This window comes from Eleutherodactylus coqui, chromosome 1, assembly GCF_035609145.1.
Source record: "Eleutherodactylus coqui strain aEleCoq1 chromosome 1, aEleCoq1.hap1, whole genome shotgun sequence".
Lineage (NCBI taxonomy): Eukaryota > Metazoa > Chordata > Amphibia > Anura > Eleutherodactylidae > Eleutherodactylus > Eleutherodactylus coqui.
Window position 1 is genome coordinate 11,339,633 of NC_089837.1, and position 18,711 is coordinate 11,358,343.

An 18,711-nucleotide genomic window follows, 5' to 3' on the forward strand; every position below is an offset into this window, starting at 1 on the left:
TTCCTTAGAAGTGCCCCCACTTTCTATTTGATAAACATATTTTTCTTCCTCTTTAACATGTGTGCAAGTTCTGTGTTCATCTATCCTTGTCTCTTTAAATGCTTCCCATTCTTCCTTCTTTTAGGGATTGTTAATGATTGTACTTTGAGAATCTTATGTTACAATTTTTCCAACTTTCTTGGACATTTCTGTACTTAAGAACATCCAGCTATTGGATTCTTCCTATCCTCTTTCTGAGTTCATTAAAATCTGCCTTTCTGAAATCCCAACTTGAGGTCTGAGTCTTTTTGGATCTTACTCCCTTATTATCCAAAATAATATCATAATCACCGCCTCCTAAGGTCCCAGCCACCCTTACTTCCTCAACCATTCCCTCCCTGTTGGTAAGAATTAGGTCCAAGATAGCAGATCCCCTTGTTTTCTTTTTTGTCTTTTGAAAGATAAAGTTGTCAGTAAGAGCGGATAAGAATTTGTTGGATCAATTACTTTTACCGGAGAGATTCCCAACAAATGTCTGCATAGCTAAAATCTCCCATGATCAGTATATCATACTTTTTGAGAACTTGACCATAATGTAGAAAGATTTTATCCATATATTCTGCTTATCCATAAATGCCTACAATGGTGTCATTTCTGTTCTCTCCTTGTATTCTTACCCAAACAGTTTCTACAGAACTCCCAGCTCTGAAGCTTGAAACTCTGTGGAGATGATTGTTTTCCTAACATACAACACAACACCTCCTCCGCTTTTATCAGGTCTGTTTTTTATAAATACGTTGTATCCTTCAAGCATGTGTATCATCCCACCAAGTTTCCGTGATGTCTATGACATCATATTTCTCTTCCTGTGTTAGGAGCTCCAATTCTCCTTGTTTGTTTCCCAGCTTTGTGCATTTGTGTAGAAATATTATAGTTTGTGATCGGGGTCTCTTGCTCCTCTACTTTCCTTTTGATTATTTTTGTATTTGTTCTTTCTTTTCACTTCTAATAGCAAGGTTTTCAGTGGTATTCATTAGCTGTATATTTTTGCTTGGCCTTTTACTTCTCTTCTCTTCTGGTGGGTGAGAGTCCATCTGGTCCAATCCCACAGAAAAGCAACAATAGAACAAATTATTGATGAAGTTTTGGCTGGCAATAATAGAAAAATGTCCAATTACATTGAGCATCACAGATCACTGTGTATGGAGCTGGAAAGCCGCAGACCAGTCAGAGTTCCCATGTGGCCCCTGCCCATCCATAAAGGTGTATATAATAGACATGTGAGCATCAGAACCGGATCATGGAGCAATAGAAGAAGGCAGCGTGGTCTGATAAATTATGTTGTACTTCATGTGGATGGGCGGCTGCATCACTTTCCTGGAAAGAGTTACACAAAGATACACTGTGGAAACAAGACAACAAAATGGACACCAAAGGACACTTCAGAGGGCTTAACCCCTTAGTGACTAAGCCTGTTTGCACCTTAATGACCAAGCCAAATTTTAGAAATCTGACATGTGTCACTTTAACATAAAATAACTCAGTAAAGGTTTTGCATATCCAAGTTATTCTGACATTGTTTTTTCGCCACACATAGTACTTCATTCAGGTGATAAAAATAGACCAATAGAATTTGTGTATATTTATTAAAAGTGCCAAAAATGGGAACATTTTGAAAAATCACATTTTCAATTGCAATATCTCAAATGTGCGCAAACATACTATACAATTTTTTGATAAGATATATATTTACATCTATTTACTTTATTCTGGATGCACAATTGAAAAAACTTTCTTTTTTTTAACCATTTAGGAGACGTATAAATTTAACATTGCTTGTCAGCATTTTGAAGAACACTTTGCTTTCCTACACCAAGCCAAGATTGCAAACGCTCATAGGTGTAATAATTATAGATACCCCCACAAATGACCCCATTTTAAAAACTGCAGTGAGGGGTGTCAGGAATATTTTGACCCCACAGTTTTTTTTCAGGAGTTAATGCAATTTAGAGGAGAAAAAATAAAATGACATATTTTTGCAAATACGTCATTTTAAAGGCAGTTTTTTATTCTATAGTGCACATAAAAATGAGAATTTACACCCCAAAATACACCCCTTATTTGACCTGTGCTCAGAAACATACCCATTGTGGCCCTAATATTATGTCTCTATGCACAACGAAGTCCAAAATGAAAGGAGCAGCCGATGGCTTTCAGAACAGACATTTTGCTTGAAGGCATGTTAGGTCCCATTGCCCACTTGTACAGCTCTTGAGTGGCTAAAACGACAGAGAACCCCCACATATGACAGCATTTTAAAAACAAGATCCCTTAATGAATTCATTTAGGGGTCTACTGCATATCTTGACCCCACAGTTTTTTTTATGAATCTAAGCAAAGCAGGAAGATAAAAATATGATTTTCATTTTTTGGCAATTGTGTCATTTAAAAGCAATTTTATTTGTACGAAGTACATTGGAATGAAAATTTTCACCCCAAAATGGATACCCATGTTTGTCCCATGTTCAGAAACATACCCATTTACCCATTGTAGCTCCAATCTACCTACAAATGTCAGCCAATCAGTCAGCCAATCAGAGGCCGCACTCACCCATTCATTAAATTCAATCAATGGCTGAATTCAATGAATGGGTGAGTGCTGCCTCTGATTGGCTTTGAGCAGGGACAAATCACAGGCAGTTCTCAGCTGTCATTCAATAGCTGAGAGCTGCCTCCGATTGGTCACACTGTGCAGCCAGTCAGAGGAAGCCCTTTTAGCAGGCAGGGATTTTAAATCTCCGCCTGGTGAATGCACTTCAGAATGGTCCAGGAGAAGACCCGGCTGGAGGCGCCTGAGCCTTGGCAACTGCAAAGAGGGGAGTATATATTTTTTTCACTGCAGGGCTTGCTAGCAGCCCATTGCTTTCAATGCAGTCGGTTATAGCGGCTTCTCCATGGAATTCAATGGGAGAACATTGCGCTCCCCTGCCACAGCTGTCACAGCTGTGCCAGAGGATCACGATCTTCACTTCATGTTCTCAATGGGGCTGCGTTGCTGCCACTGACCCCATTGAGCAGAAGGTAAAACCTCTGGTTGCGGCAGCATTCAGGGGCTTCACATCCAAAAAAGACGGATGCTGCTGTTACCTGCGTTTTAAAATCCACTGCCCTATATTTACCGCTATGCATTTTTGTGTGCAGGTAAACATCGGGCATGTGACTGCTACCATTGAAAAGCATTGGTTCTATATAGATGCGGATCGCAAATGCAGGTAGCATATGCACATAAAAAAGGCCTGTGTGACTGAGGCCTAAAACTGCTGGTCACTTTGCAAAAAAGGAGCCAAACACAGATTCATCGCAAAAGTTTTTTTAAAAAAGTTCTGAGGGTCAAAAGTTGTGACAGAAAGCAAATTTTTTTAAAAGGTATTTTTGTTTTTAACATAGCACTACATTGACCATCTAGATGAATTTCATATCTCTTTAATCAAAATGACCCACAATATAAATATGTCTGTTTTACTACATTGTGAACCATTCAATTCTACAGTGAAGAACATTTCTGTACTTACCCTCTACACAAGGTAATCACACCATTATCAGTAAATGTACCATAACCGTATTTGTCAGCTTTAGTAGAAAGTTGTATTATTCCACCCAGCATCAGATCTCCCGACTTCGTGATGTGCAGTGATTCTCCCATCAGTTCTAATTTGCATGCACGCTCCATAACACGTCTACCATCAATAAGAGTGAGGATCAGAAACAGGATGTATGTACTGTGCAGAGCCATTACCTGGTTGGAGACAATCACAATTATACTGGTCAATGAAGTCACATTCTATGAACATCTGTGCATGTTGGGTAATAACCACATATATCGAGAAAATCCACACCCAAATGTGTATTTCCTGAATGAAGCTCATAGGGATCTCACACTTTTACTTGGTACATTGACTATAACATTGTCCTATTTGTATTTGTTGTAATGCCTCCTCCACCGATCTCCTACAAATGATGTAGACAAGCTCTGGCTTAACAAGATTCTGGAAGAGAGTAACTGATCTCATAAATTCTGTATATTATATAGCTGTCCCTTTAACACCTTATGTATGTATACTGGGTTATGTGGAGGATTTGCCCTCTTCAAAATGTGAATACTTTTTTGGACTCTCAAAAATTGAAACAAGATTCATCAGACAGCGAATTTATAAATACAACTAGCTGATATACCTGGCTTCATCGAGTTAATTTGGTACTGGTGTTTCTCTGGTGTTCACACGGAAAATCTTATGAAGTCCTGGATAGTTTAGAGATACCGAGTAAAAAACTATGTTCACCATTTTGCATGGTTCTTTGCGTCACCCAGGAAACACCACGTGGAGGCAACCATGAGATGTTTTCTTTATATAAAATCACATCAGGAAGTGAGAGAATTAGATTCCAACGTAAAATTTGGACGCTAATTATTTTGTGCTTAGAATTGAATAATCGAGTTGGGACCCAATAACTTTTCCTATCTATGACATAATCAATGCTCGTGCCAAATTCCAAGTTTCTATGACATCGGGAAATGAGAGAATTGAATTCCATCCGTAAAATTTGGACGCTAGATCTTTTGCGCTAGAATTGAATAATTGAGTTGGGACCTATTACCTTTTCCTATTTATGACATAATCAATGCTCGTGCCAAATTTCAATTTTCTATGACATCGAGAAGTAAGAAAATTAGATTGCGCGCGTAAAATTTGGACGCTAATTTTTTTGTACTTTAAATTGAATAATCGAGTTGGGACCCATTAACTTTTCCTATCTATGACATAATCAATGCTCGTGCCAAATTTCATGTTTCTACAACATCTGGAAGTGAGAGAATTAGATTCTGTATGTAAAATTTGGACGCTAATTCTTTTGCGCTAGAATTAAATAATCGAGTTGGGACCCATTAGCTTTTCCTATTTATGACATAATCAATGCTCGTACCAAATTTCAAATTTTTATGACATTGGGATGTGAGATATTTAGATTCCATACGTATAATTTGGACGCTAATTCTTTTGCACTAGAATTGAATAATCGAGTTGGGACCCATTAGCTTTTCCTATTTATGACATAATCAATGCTCTTGCCAAATTTCAAATTTCTATGACATCAGGAAGTAAGAGAATTAGATTATGTACATAAAATTTTGACGCTAATTCTTTTGCGCTTTGAATTAAATAATCGAGTTGGGACCCATTATCTTTTCCTATTTATGACATAATCAATGCTCGTGAAAAAAATGTCATGTTTCTACGACATCGGGAAGTTGGAGAATTAGATTCCGTATATAAAATTTGGACGCTAATTATTTTGCGCTAAAATTAAATAATCGAGTTGGGACCCCTTTACTTTTCTTATTTTGGACATAATCTATGCTTTTGCCAAATATTCTGTTTCTACAACATCGGGAAGTTGGAGAATTAGTGGCGAGTAAGTTAGTCAGTCAGGCTTTCGACTTTATGTATATAGATTAACTGACTTGCAGGTAGGGAAAACCATATAAATCTAAAAAGAGGAGCTTTAAAACAGTCTCAAGCTCTTTGGTCCACTTGGATTAACAACTCTGGATGAGCCTCTACTGTGTTAGTTAGAAACAGTATATTGTCACTCCTTAGGTAAAAGTAGAAGCAACAATAGTTAATATATGTTTAGGTATGTAATTTTTTGTTTTTTATACTACTGTTAAATAGAAATATATTTTACCCATATATTGTGTAATATATGAAGACTTAGACATTGTGATGAACTTTCTTTCCTCTTTGTAAGTGGAGAAGGGAGGCTGGGAGGGAGTTAGGTTGGTTTCAGGGAAGGGTACATTGTGTCTTAGATTACATGATTTGGTGAATTTATTACAATATAATAAAAAATATATAAATAAATAAAGGGTATTCCAAAAAACAATTGATATTATAAGGGTTTAAGAAAAAAAAAAAACATACAATACGCAGAGAAGGCATGTAAAAAGGTTTGGAATTCTAAATATATCATCATTAGTCCATTGGGAATGTAGAATATATAGATATATGTAGAGATGAGCGAGCACCAAAATGCTCGGGTGCTCGTTGCTCGAGTCGAACTTTTCGTAATACTCGAGAGCTCGTTTCGAGTAATGAACCCCATTGAAGTCAATCGGGGACTCGAGCATTTTTGTATGAGACCGATGCTCCACATAGGTGATGACTTGTGAAACACCAGAAAACATCAGAAAGTCCTGGAAACACCACAGAAACGGATAAGGAAGGGCAGGGGCAGCATGCATGGCTGCATCTGAGGCTCCCAGGTCCCACTATTAAGCCAAAATGGGGGCAAGAGTCTGGCGTCACCCCCTAAAAATTTACTTGGACAAAAAATTAGCAAGGCACACGCGCTGGCACATCTTAGCCAAGCAGCACACTCCCTGCAACTAAGGACAATCACTGCCTGCGGCTGACACCGCTGCCTCTTCTCCTGGGTTACATGCTGGCATTGCAGTCCAACCCCCCGCACGACCCACAGTGCACACAAAAGTTTCCCTGCGCAGCGTTCAGCTGCCCTCCTGCCACACGCTCGCTTCATAGCCACACCACCCTCATGTCTATTTATAAGTGCATACTGGATGAGGAGGAACCAGAGGCACACTACAGAGGGTTGGCAGGGCCAGGCAGCGACCCTCTTTGAAAATGTGGGTGTTAGCCCACAGTGCTGTTGAGAATTTATGATAAATTGACGTACGATCATCATTCCAATCCCGTGCCACCTCCATCACAAAATTGTCAGGAGACGTAAACGTGGGCATAAAGGGGAATCAGGTGCCAGCACTTCTACACATCTCCACAATGCAGCAATACTCTGTGTGGGAAGCACGTGAGCGGGCCCAGGGTCAGGCTTGGTCCCAGCCTCCACCTTGTGTGACCCAAGGTGCTGCTAGTTACATAGCAATGGGAAATCCATGTGTCCCCACACAAATCATTCTGTGTAGGTGTCAGATAGCTGAACACCGCAATGGGAAGACTTTGAGTTCCTTGGGCTCGCCTATGCTGTCGGTACACAAAGATGGTTTTACACAGGAAGAAATCAGAGTGCCCAAACATTGCAGACTTTCGACCCTGCCAAGGACCTCGGCCCACATTTCTACCCTAGTCAATCAGTGTATTTGTGCCAGACAGGTAAAACACCGCAATGGGAATTCTTTGTGCACTCAGACATAGGTGAGCCCCTGGAACCCAAGGAAAGTATTACACATAAAGAAATCAGAGCGCTCAAACATGGCAGGGTTTCACCCCGCCAAGGACCTCGGCCCACATTTCTACCCTAGTCAGTCAGTGTATTTGTGCCAGGCAGGTAAAACACAGCAATGGGAAGTCTTTGTGCACCCACAGCATAGGCGAGCCCAAGGAACTCAAACATGGTATTACACATGAGGAAATCAGAGTGCCCAAACATGGCAGAGTTTCACCCCGCCAAGGACCTCGGCCTACATTTCTACCATAGTCAGTCAGTGCATTTGTGCCAGGCAGGTAAAACACAGCAATTGGAAGTCTTTGTGCACCCACAGCATAGGCGAGCGCCTGGAACCCAAGGAAAGTATTACACAAAGAAATCAGAGCGCCCAAACATGGCAAAGTTTCACTCTGCCAAGGACCTCAGCCTCAGCTCACAACCTCATTAATCGTGGGCATAAAGCGGACTCAGATGCTAGTGCAGCTATAAACGTCTCATTAATGCAGTAACGCTCCTTTTGTTTGGCCGAAACCACTGTCTCAGATAACTGTGGTAACACGAGAAAAAATACATGTTGCCCAGCGCTGATCCCCAGACCGCAAGCAGGAGGAGGAGGTAGCATAATAAGGCGGAGAAACCATGACCAAGGTAGGACCCGCAATACTCTGTGTGGGAAGTACGTGAGTGGGCCCTGGGTCAGGCTCGGTCCCAGCCTCCACCTTGTGTGACCCAAGGTGCCGTGACTTAAATAGCTATGGGAAATCCATGTGTCCATACACTTCATTCTGTGTAGGTGTCAGATAGCTCAGCACCACATTGGGAAGTCTTTGAGTTCCTTGGGCTCGCCTATGCTGTGTATGCACAAAGATGGTATTACACAGGAAGAAATCAATGTGCCCAAACATGGCAAAGTTTCACCCCGCCAAGGACCTCGGCCTTAGCCCACATTTCTGCCCAAGTCAGTTAATGTATTTGTGTCAGATAGGTAAAACACCGCGATGGGAAGTCTTTGTGCACCCACAGCATAGGCAGACCCCAGTAACATTTCTGTAGCAAGAGTATAGGCGGACTACAATAACATTTTTTATAGCATGAGAATAGGCGGACCCCAGTAACATTTCTGTAGCAAAAGTATAGGGAAACTCCAGTAGCAATTCTGTTTCAAGAGAATAGGCGGACACCAGTAACATTTCTGCAGCAAAAGTATAGGCGAACCTCTCAAACCATTCAGTAGAAACTGCATAGGCGGACCCCAGTAACATTTTTTATACCAAGAGTATAGGTGGATCCCAGTAACATTTCTGTAGCAAGAGTATAGGCGGACCCCTGTAACTTTTCTGTAGCAAGAGTGTAGGCGAACCTCTGAAACATTGGTGTACCAAGAGTATAGGCAAACACCTGAAAAAATTTGGTTACCAAGAGTGTAGGCGAAGGCCATAAAAATTAGTTAGATAACAGTATAGGCGAGGGCCAGAAAAATTGGTGTACCAAGAGTACAAGTGCACCCCTGAAAAATTGGTCAACCGGGAGGGCAGGTGAAACCCATAAACATTTTTTTAAAGATACAGCTCGCTGTTGCTTAATTTGTAACAGAGCCTGGAGGCAGCCCTGTGAAAAAAATTGGTGTCTGTTAAAGTATCAATATTTTTGAAACTTTGAAAAATTAAAAAAAAACTTTTAAACAGAGCCTTTTGGGCCCCAGAAAAATTGGTAGTTGAGCGTGATGACATGCTGTTTTAGGAGGAGGAGGAGTAATAATATCCGAGAGTGATTAACAAAGCTAATTCCCCCTTTTTTTGTAGTGATAGAGGATGCTTTTTTCTCCTGTTGCAACTACAAGAATCATTAGGTTCTGCTTCTTTCCGCCGGTGGAGAAGAGAAGTCTGGGGAAATCCAGCCTTTGTTCATCTTTATGAGTGTAAGCATGTTGGCACTGGCAGTTGACAGGCAGGTATGCTTATCCTTGATGATTCCCCCAGCTGCACTAAACACCCTCTCTGACAATACACTAGCGGCAAGGCAGTTCAGCACCTCCAGGGCGTACAGCGCAAGTTCGTGCCACGTGTCCAGCTTAGACACCCAAAAGTTGTATGGAGCAGAGGCATCAAGCAGGATGGTGGTACGATGGACTACGTACTCCCTCACCATCTTTTTACATTGCTCCCTTCGACTCAGCCTTGACTGGGGAGTGGTGACACAGTCTTGCTGGGGAGCCATAAAGCTGGCAAAGGCCTTGGAGAGTGTTCCCCTGCCTGCGCTGGACACGCTGCCTGATCCCCGCTCCTTCCCTGCTACTTGGCCCTCTGAACTGCGTTTTCTGCCACTAGCACTGTTAGATGGTAACTTTAGCAACACTTTTCTCACCAGGGCCCTGTGGTATTGCATCACTCTCGTACCCCTTCCTTTCCAGGAATGAGAGTGGAATGATTCTCCTTATACCGTGGGTCGAGAAGGGTGTACACCCAGTAATCCGTGTTGGCTAGAATGCGTCTAACGTGAGGGTCACGGGAAAGGCAGCCTAACATGAAGTCAGCCATGTGTGCCAGGGTCCCAGTACGCAACACATCGCTGTCCTCACCAGGAAGATGACTTTCAGGATCCTCCTCTTCCTCCTCCTCCTCTTCAGCCTATACACGCTGAACAGATAAGAGGCCAGCTGTCTCTTCCCCCTCCTCCTCCTCCTCCTGCTCCCGCTCCTCCTCCTCCTCCAAAAAACACTGAGATATAGACATGAGGGTGGTCTGGCTATCAAGCGGCATACTGTCATCTCCAATCTCCTGTTCCAACCGCAAACCATTGGCCTTTGTGCTTTGCAGCAAACTTCTCAGCAGGCAAAGCAGCGTGATGGTAACGCTAATGATTGCGGCATCGCCGCTCACCATTTGGGTAGACTCCTCAAAGTTTACGAGGACCTGGCAGACATCCATGCCCACTCCTCAGTAAATAATTGTGGAGGCTGACTACCACTCCCGTGCCCATGTTGCAGCTGGTATTCCACTATTGCTCTACGTTGCTCGTACAGCCTGGCCCACATGTGCAGCGTAGAATTCCAGAGTGTGGGCATGTCGCACAGCATTTAGTGCTCTGGCAGCTGAAATAGACGTTGCAGGGTCCTCAGGGTGGCAGCATCCGTGGTGGACTTGCGTAAATGTGCGCAGATGCACCGCACCTTGCCGAGCAGGTCGGACAAGTGGGGGTAGTTTTTCAAAAACCACTGAACCAACAGATTGAAGATGTGGGCCAGGCATGGAACATGTGTGAGGCTACCGAGCTGCAGAGCCGACACCCGGTTACGGCCGTAGTCACACACGGCCATGCACGGTTGGAGGCTCAGCGGCGAAAGCCAGAGGTCGGTCTGCTCCGTCAGACCCTGCAACAGCTGGGGGGCCTTGTGCCTCTTGTCACCTAAGCTGATTAAGTTCAGCACGGCTTGCTGATGCTTGCCCACCTCTGTGCTGCCGCGCCGTGCACTACTGACTGCTGGCGATGAGCTCACACTTCTTAATTGAGAGGTAGAGGTGGCTGAGGAAAAGGAGGGGAAGGGTTTAGAGGATGTGGCATAAAACACTGCAGATACCAGCACTGAGGTAGGAACCGCTATTCTAGGTGTGGGTAGGACGTGAGCGATCCCAGGCTCTGACTTGGTCCCAGCCTCCACCAAGTTCACCCAATGTGCCATCAAGGAGATATAGAGGCCCTGCCCGCCAGTATTTGTCCATGTGTCTGTGGTTAAGTGGACCTTCCCAGTAACCGCGTTGGTGAGGGCATGATTTATGTTGCGGGAGACGTGCTGATGTACGGCTGGGACAGCACACCGGGAAAAATAGTGGAGACTGGGGACCGAGTAGCGCTGGACTGCCGCTGCCATCATGTTTTTGAGAGCCTCTGTTTCCACAAGCCTGTACGGTAGCATCTCCAGGCTGATTAATTTGGCAATATGCACGTTTAAAGCTTGTGCGTGCGGGTGGGTGGGGGTGTATTTACGCTTTCGCTCCAACACTTGTGTTAGGGGGATTGGATCTCTGTGGCAGGTTGGGGCACAGGCGAAGAGGCAGTGGTGTGACCTGGAGACGGTGAATGGCCTTCGTCCCACCTTGTGGGGTGCTTGGCCATAATATGCTTGCGCATGCTGGTGGTGGTCAGGCTAGTAGTGGTGGCTCCCCAGCTGATCTTGGTGCGACACAGTTTGCACACCACTGTTCGTCGGTCGTCCGTGCTCTCACTAAAAAACATCCACACCTTTGAACACCTAGCCCTCTGCACGTAGGCTTGCCACGAGGGAGTGCTTTGGGAAACAGTTGGGGGATTCTTCACTCTGGCCCTGCCTCTAGCCCTGTCCACTCCACTGCCTCTTCCAACCTGTCCTGCTGCTGCACTTGCCTCCCCCTCTGAAGCCCTGTCCTCAGTAGGCTTAGCAAACCAGGTGGGGTCAGTCACCTCATCGTCCAGCTGCTCTTACTCCGAATCCTCTGTGCACTCCTACCTTGGACTTACTACCCTTACTACTACCTGACTGACAGACAACTGTTTCTCATCATCCTCACCCTCAAAAGTCCCCAGCCTCATCACCCGGACTCCGAAAACTTTCCAAAGGTTGGGCATCGGTCACGACAAACTCCTCAGATGGGAGAGGAACAATTCCTGGGAGTCTGCCTGCTCAGAATATCTCATTTTCATGGAGTCAGGAGGCTGTGAAGAAGGAGGAGCAGCCAGTGGATTCAGAGTTGCAGTCCCTAGGCCGGGAGTAGTGGACTGCGTAGAAATTGTAATGTGAAGCTGGGGAGCCCGGAAACTTGCCTCCCTCTTAATCCCGCAGCAGCCGGCTGTGATTCACCACGTCCAGGAACTCTGCCTGTGCCCACACCCTCACTTGGACGTCCGTGTCCCAGCCAGCCACAGCTATAATGCACACGGTGACATATAGCCCTAAGAAGGAGTGTTGGGGTTTTTGCACGGAGGATCAGGACTGTATAACTTTCCCTATAGAAGTGGCTGCGTCCCTAAACTCTGCGTTATGTACTGCAGACACTGAACGGTATAACTGAAGTAATTTGCAGTAAGCTAGGAAATGTTAGAGTGCAGTTTCATGGTGAGAGCTGGTTGTACGGCACTGCAGCCTGAGAACGCTATTACTGAAAGGCTGAGAACAGGCCTAGATGTGTAGTACAAAAATTGATGCACAACTACTCCCAGCCAGCCACAACTATAATGCACGCGGTGAGATGTAGCCCTAAGAAGGACCATTAGGGTTCTTGTACAGAGGATCAGGAGGACTATATAATTTTACCTATAGAAGCAGCTGTGTCCCTACACTCTGCCTTATGCACTGCACACACAGAACAGTGTAGTTGAAATGGCCTCCACAGCCCCAGATGTTTAAAAAAAATTGGTGCACTACTGCTCCCAGCCACCAACAGTAATGCACATTATGAAGAGTAGCCCTAAGAAGGACTGTTGAGGTTCTTGATGATAGGATCCTACTCTAACACTGTCCCTATATTGCAGCAGCACTTTCCCTAACCTCTGGCAGCATGCGTCTGAGGTGAGCCACGGGCGGGACCACTTTAAGTACTCAGCGGTCATCTGATCGGCCCTGCCACTTACTGTCGGGGGGAGGGGTGGGGGTGGGAGAGGGCTGGCATGTCACAGCAGGAAGTGGTAATGCCTTCCCCGCATGTCTATTGGCTAGAAAATGGTGCTAAACATGCGGGGAAGGAAATGCAATTGACTCAAGTACCGCTGAGAAAGTACAGGCTCATAATATGGAAGAATCTGTCTCAAAATGGCCGCTAGATACAAAATGGAGCATTATAAGATGTAAATAAGCTTGTGCGTAGTGAAACAATAATTCAAGCAGAAATAGCTTTAGAGCATGAGATACGGTACAGTGTGTAATGATTTGTTTCTTTTCTTCCTAGAACCAAGCCTGGTACAATCGTTATCCGAAGAGACTCTCCCATGCACTGAGATTTGGGAAAAAAAGAACGAATCATGCTAATAAGATGCTGCGACCATCCAAACTCACAAGGGAGGACGAGATAACGTCGGGAGGATTAACATTTGAAGGACATTACATATATGTTCTCACACTACGCTGATTGCTGAACAATGCATGATTCTTAATGGGTTTTTTTCTTTTAACCCAATAAGATTAACGCCGTGACTAATGACGCATTCCTTTCCTGTATTAGAACTATACCAAGTCAATAAACGCTCAGTGTACGCGCCTTAAGCAGAGTGAGCTGTTTACTTGCCGCAGCTCAACTCTACGTATCTGTGGGAACTGAAAACTATTCTGTTTAGTTCTTGGCCTCCCTGGTGCACCTTGATACAAACTAATTTGGACCTCAAGACTTGAAAGGTTATGTGGCCGTGTAGCGGTCCTTAACACCGCGTGGTGTTCGACTCGAGTAACGAGCATCTCGAGTACCCTAATACTCGAACGAGCATCAAGCTCGGACGAATGTGCTCGCTCATCTGTAGATATATGACATATAGGGATAAGTAGTTGATAAAATCCATCTAAAGCATCTCTGATCTGAATCATTAATACAAAGAACAGTAATAGGAAATAAAAGGTGTCAGAAAAGCATCTTCTCATTCCACAAAAAAGGACATAAAACCTTAAAATATGCAGGGCTAATAATTATTATATAATGATGGTATAATGTACAAGTGCTGCATGCATGGTCCAGATGACATGTATGATTAATAGATGGACTTCAGTAGTGCACTACAAGAGACAATTGAGAATCATAACAAAACAAAAAGTTTACATTTTTTTAAATCCCATTTTCACACATGCAGAACAGGGTTTTCTTTATGAGTCTCTCTTTTTGCCCATTTACAAAGACCAACAAATTTGAGTTGTTTGTTGATAGTAATACCTTCAAACTAAGACATCCAGCACTTGGACAGCTCCTCTGCTGAACACATAGCCATGCTCCTGTGTTTCCGTTTCTTGGCTCCACCCTGCTACTAATTTGTGACATCATATAAACCTGGTCTGGTCTCTCCTCGAGCAAGTGATTATTGTGCTCCACAGCCTTGATCAAGCTCCACTTCTGCCTGCTTGTCTGCTATCAAAATAATGATCTACGGATACCAACCTATGGCTTTCCTTCTCAACAACTCTACCCGCATTTTCTGTTTGTACTGTGAATCAAAACCTACAGATACCGACCTCTGGCTTTCCTGGACTACTCTCTAGACCTGCTGCTATAATAATAATAATAATCTTTATTTGTATAGCGCCAACTTATTCCGCAGCGCTTTCAGGCATGGATAAATGCAAAACAATACAACAATTACAATGTGAGATACATTGGGTTAGACACAAATGGGTTGAGGGTGGTACAGGAGGTGCAGGGGGTGGGGAACACAGGCAATAGGAAATATTATGTACAGATCATTTATCAGAAGGCAAACAGGGTGGAGCACCATAGGGAGGGGCGAGGGACTAGGTCAGGAGATTTGGTATGCTTCCCTGAAGAGGTGCGTTTTTAAGGCACGTCTGAAATTTCGTGCATCGGGAATTGTCCGGATGCCTTGGGGTAGAGCATTCCAGAGGATGGGTACTGCTCTAGTGAAGTCCTGTAGGCGAGCATGAGAGGTTCGTATTACAGGGGTGTTTAGTCTTAGTGTGTTAGCCGATCGGAGCGAGCGGGCTGGGTGGTGTACTGACAGTAGGGAGGCGATGTATGGTGGCGCAGCGCCATGCAGAGCTTTGTGAGTGAGGTAGAGGAGTTTAAATTTAGTTCTGCAGTGGATGGGCAGGCAATGCAGCGACTGGCATAATGCAGAGGCGTCTGAATAACGACTGGATAGAAAAATGAGTCTAGCTGCTGCATTTAGTATGGATTGGAGCGGAGCGAGTCTAGTGCGGGGGAGGCCAATGAGTAGCGAGTTGCAGTAGTCAAGCCGGGAGTGGATGAGCGCAACCACGAGCGTCTTTAGCGTGTCCGTGGTTAGGAACGGACGTATTTTAGCAATATTTCTGAGGTGCATGTGGCATGTTTGGGCCAGAGATTGGATATGGGGGGCAAAGGAGAGGTCAGAGTCCAGTGTGACCCCAAGGCATCGGGCATGCCGTCGGGGGGTTATGATGGTGCCAATGTCTCCAATCCAGCGCCTGAATGCTACAACAATTCAAGCCAACTTATAACCTAATTCTACTTTTTACCCCTCTCACCACAGTGGCAACATCATTGAGAGTTTTTTTAATCTAGTGACCATGGAATTCAGAGAGATAAAAAATATAACATTAGCAATAATCTCAGCAAATATGAACACCTAGTGGTTCAATGACAAGCTAACAATCAAGACCTTCTTATAAACAATGCTGACAAAGGTGGTGGGATCATTCTACAGGCAAAATTACCTACATCGGTGAGGCTATGCGCATCTTGTCTGACACTAAATACTATATCCCACAATCCTACTTTGGCTAACCAGAAGGAATTTATTAATCACATGCATTAAACTTTCACTGTCAAAATTCTCACCTAAGGGCTCCTACCCACTAGCGTTTTTTTTCACTGCGAAATTCGCAGGGTTTTTTTTCTACAGGGGGTCTATGGGACTTGTAATGTTAAAATCGTGATTTACCGCAATCGCGATTTTAGCTTTACAACTCCCATAGCCCAAAGACCCCTGCAGAAAAAAAAAAAGACGCTGCGAATTTCGCAGTAAAAAAAACGCTAGTGGGTAGGAGCCCTAAGGGGTCGGTCAGACAAGCGGTTTTTTTTTTTTTGCACACCTATGTGTGCAAAATAAGTGCCTGTATTAGAACCATTGGTTTCCTATGAAGTGTTCACATGACTGTTTTTTTAATGCACAAAATACTCGCACCTGCAAAAGATAGGTCATGCGTGCGCCAGTAAGTTTCATCCTGTGATGTTACAGGGACTGTTCAGTGATGAGGGGATTTCAGCGGGGACAGAAGAATACGCTGCCATAGCTGTCACAGCTGTGGCAGAGAATAGTGATGTTCTGCCATTGCTTTCAATGGGGCTGGCGCTGCTGCCACCCCATTGAAAGCAATGGGATGCAGGCAACACCCACAGTGATTTTCAGGTAAGGGCTTGAAATGTAAGCCCTTCCCTGAAAATAAGCTCTAGCTGAATGAAAAAATTAAAAAAAATTCCCCGCCTTCTGGAAGCACTGACTCTGATAGGCTGAGTGCTGGCACCAATCAGAGGCAGTGCTCAACTGTCATACAATGAATGGCTGAGTGCTGTCTCTGATGAGTCACAGCACTCAGCCAATAAGAGGCAGTGCTTCCAGGAAGTAGTTTTTTTAAAATCTCCAGCCAGACGAAAATGCTGAAGAACACTGCCGGGGAGCCAGAGCGAAGAAGCGCCAGAGCCCCAACGGTGCTGTTAGGTGATGTATTAATTTTTTTTTATTTTTGAATTCAGCTAGGGCTTGTTTACAAGGAAGGGGTTGACATATAAATCACTGCTGGGGTTGCCTGACCGCTGCCTGAAAAGAAAAAGAGTTTGCGTCTTTGAGAATCCTCGCTTGCCAATCTTTTACCATCTCTCTAAAATTCATAACTCCATTCCAACCCTCCCGGCAGAAATGTTGTATCCGGTATCAATTCCATTACCAGTATCTCATTACATGGACATACTGTTAAAAAATACGTGATATGCTTAGATTCCTTTATGACAGAGTGTAAGGAGAATTTATGTGTTTATCAAAGAGAAGACGATCCCAGATCCCGTGCAGAAGTCTGGGCCCAGGAGAAATACACATCACACCAGCCTGTGCGGTATCAGATGATTTCTACTTTATTCTGAGGTGGACAAAGCCTATATACCCTAAATGACATCACAGCAAAAAGTCTATACCTCCAAGATGAATAGAATACATAATAGGCTAAAACAAAAATGATTAACATAAGTTACACCTCCTAAGGTGTATCTATTACATACAATAAAACCGTTATGAATTCAGGAGAAAGGAATGCATGTAAAGGCGCCTTACAGTCTACCCCCTGTAGTCTTATAGTTTCCTGTCTATAGATATGCATACATGGGGGGTCTAGTAGACTCTCATCTGTAATCTGTTTTCTTTAGACGACATGCAGGCCTATAGAAGGGTTTCGTTTAACCCCTTCACTACTCATACCAGTATCATGCTCTACAATGCAATATAGAATAATTAACTGATACATTGATCTACAATTTTCTTAACATTCCCCACTTTAGATCAATACATCAACACAGTATAACAGTAATACAGATATATAATGACTCTACCACAGACCCCCTGGCTTATTCAGGCCCGAAGCTTTATTACCAGGACGCCTGGGTTCACACTTCAAAACTAAGTATGTTATTATTTCATATAAAAATATTTCATTGATGCAGATATATCTTTATAAAGTTCTTCCACCAATTGTACCCACAATTAGGCCCGCCTCCAAGAGAAGCTTGGCCTTGATTTATTATCCAATTGATGCTTCTTTCTTCATATATAAATGATTGACACTTCAATGAGTAAGATTTTATATCATGATGGACAATCAGTTATTAGAGCAATCCTCCGGTACAATCAGGACACACTGGAATCAAAGTGTCACACTTCAGAATCATCAAAGTAAAATAGTGCTTCCTTCATAGAACTTTTACCCATCACTTGTCAGACACAGGTGGTCACCTGACCCAGTAAGCCATCTTGTTCTTCGTCATCTTGTATATTTTGGAACATAGTTTTGGTGATGGAAGTCTTAATAAGGTTTTGTAACAGTCCTCAGATACATGGAATACAGCAGCAACTACAGAGTACTAGAATGGAGGCAGATACTGACACAGACTAGTGTGGAGTATACGACTTGTGACCAGTGTCCAAACAAGTTTTCAACCAGTCCCTGAATGGATCGTCTATGCCAGAGTTATCAGCTAGTTCATTTTATTATGCATTTAACCCTTCCCGTGCTCAGGTATCATCTGGTGCCGTGTTATTAGGAATGAAAGTACAACAATATCCTCCAATCATTTTACAAACTCTGCTAGTAACATATAACAAGAGCCATTCTATTTTGCCATGCAATAAGTGTAAGGTATGTCCTAGTTGTTCCTCTAGGCCCCTGATTGCATCTCTTGTATAATTAACAAATCTCTGTTGGTTATAATATATATATATAATCCAGTCTACATCTTCATTCACTGTTACCTACCATACAAGAAGAGACTCAAACCCCGCAGCTATCTGATTCCTTGCCTTATACTCGTCCGGTACCCCCCTTGGGACCCCGATGGTGTCAATGTAAACATTGGCGTCAAAGGAACCTTTGGGAGAGGCGTTCCTAGTTCTCCAGACACGGCCCTTGCTGTTGTCCTCGGAGGTCATGAGGTACACAGGCATTATCAGTTGAACCAAAGCACAATCCCCGTTGGGGCCTGTACCTGGCACCTGTTTTAAACGCCTGTCCCCACACAACCATCACACGTCTGTGCGTGCCCTCTGTAGCTCAGGCCATAT

General features: G+C 43.7%; 1 protein-coding gene across 2 annotated transcripts in view; it reads right to left on the minus strand.

The window, feature by feature from the left end:
- The window catches only part of LOC136619047 (vomeronasal type-2 receptor 26-like), a 160,411-nt gene that overhangs the window by 124,840 nt on the left and 16,860 nt on the right, over positions 1-18,711 (minus strand). For both annotated transcript variants that reach the window (XM_066594375.1, XM_066594374.1), the window contains exon 2: positions 3,552-3,775. In XM_066594375.1, coding sequence (XP_066450472.1) covers positions 3,552-3,775 — 224 coding nt within the window. The remainder of the gene's footprint in view (positions 1-3,551; positions 3,776-18,711) is intronic.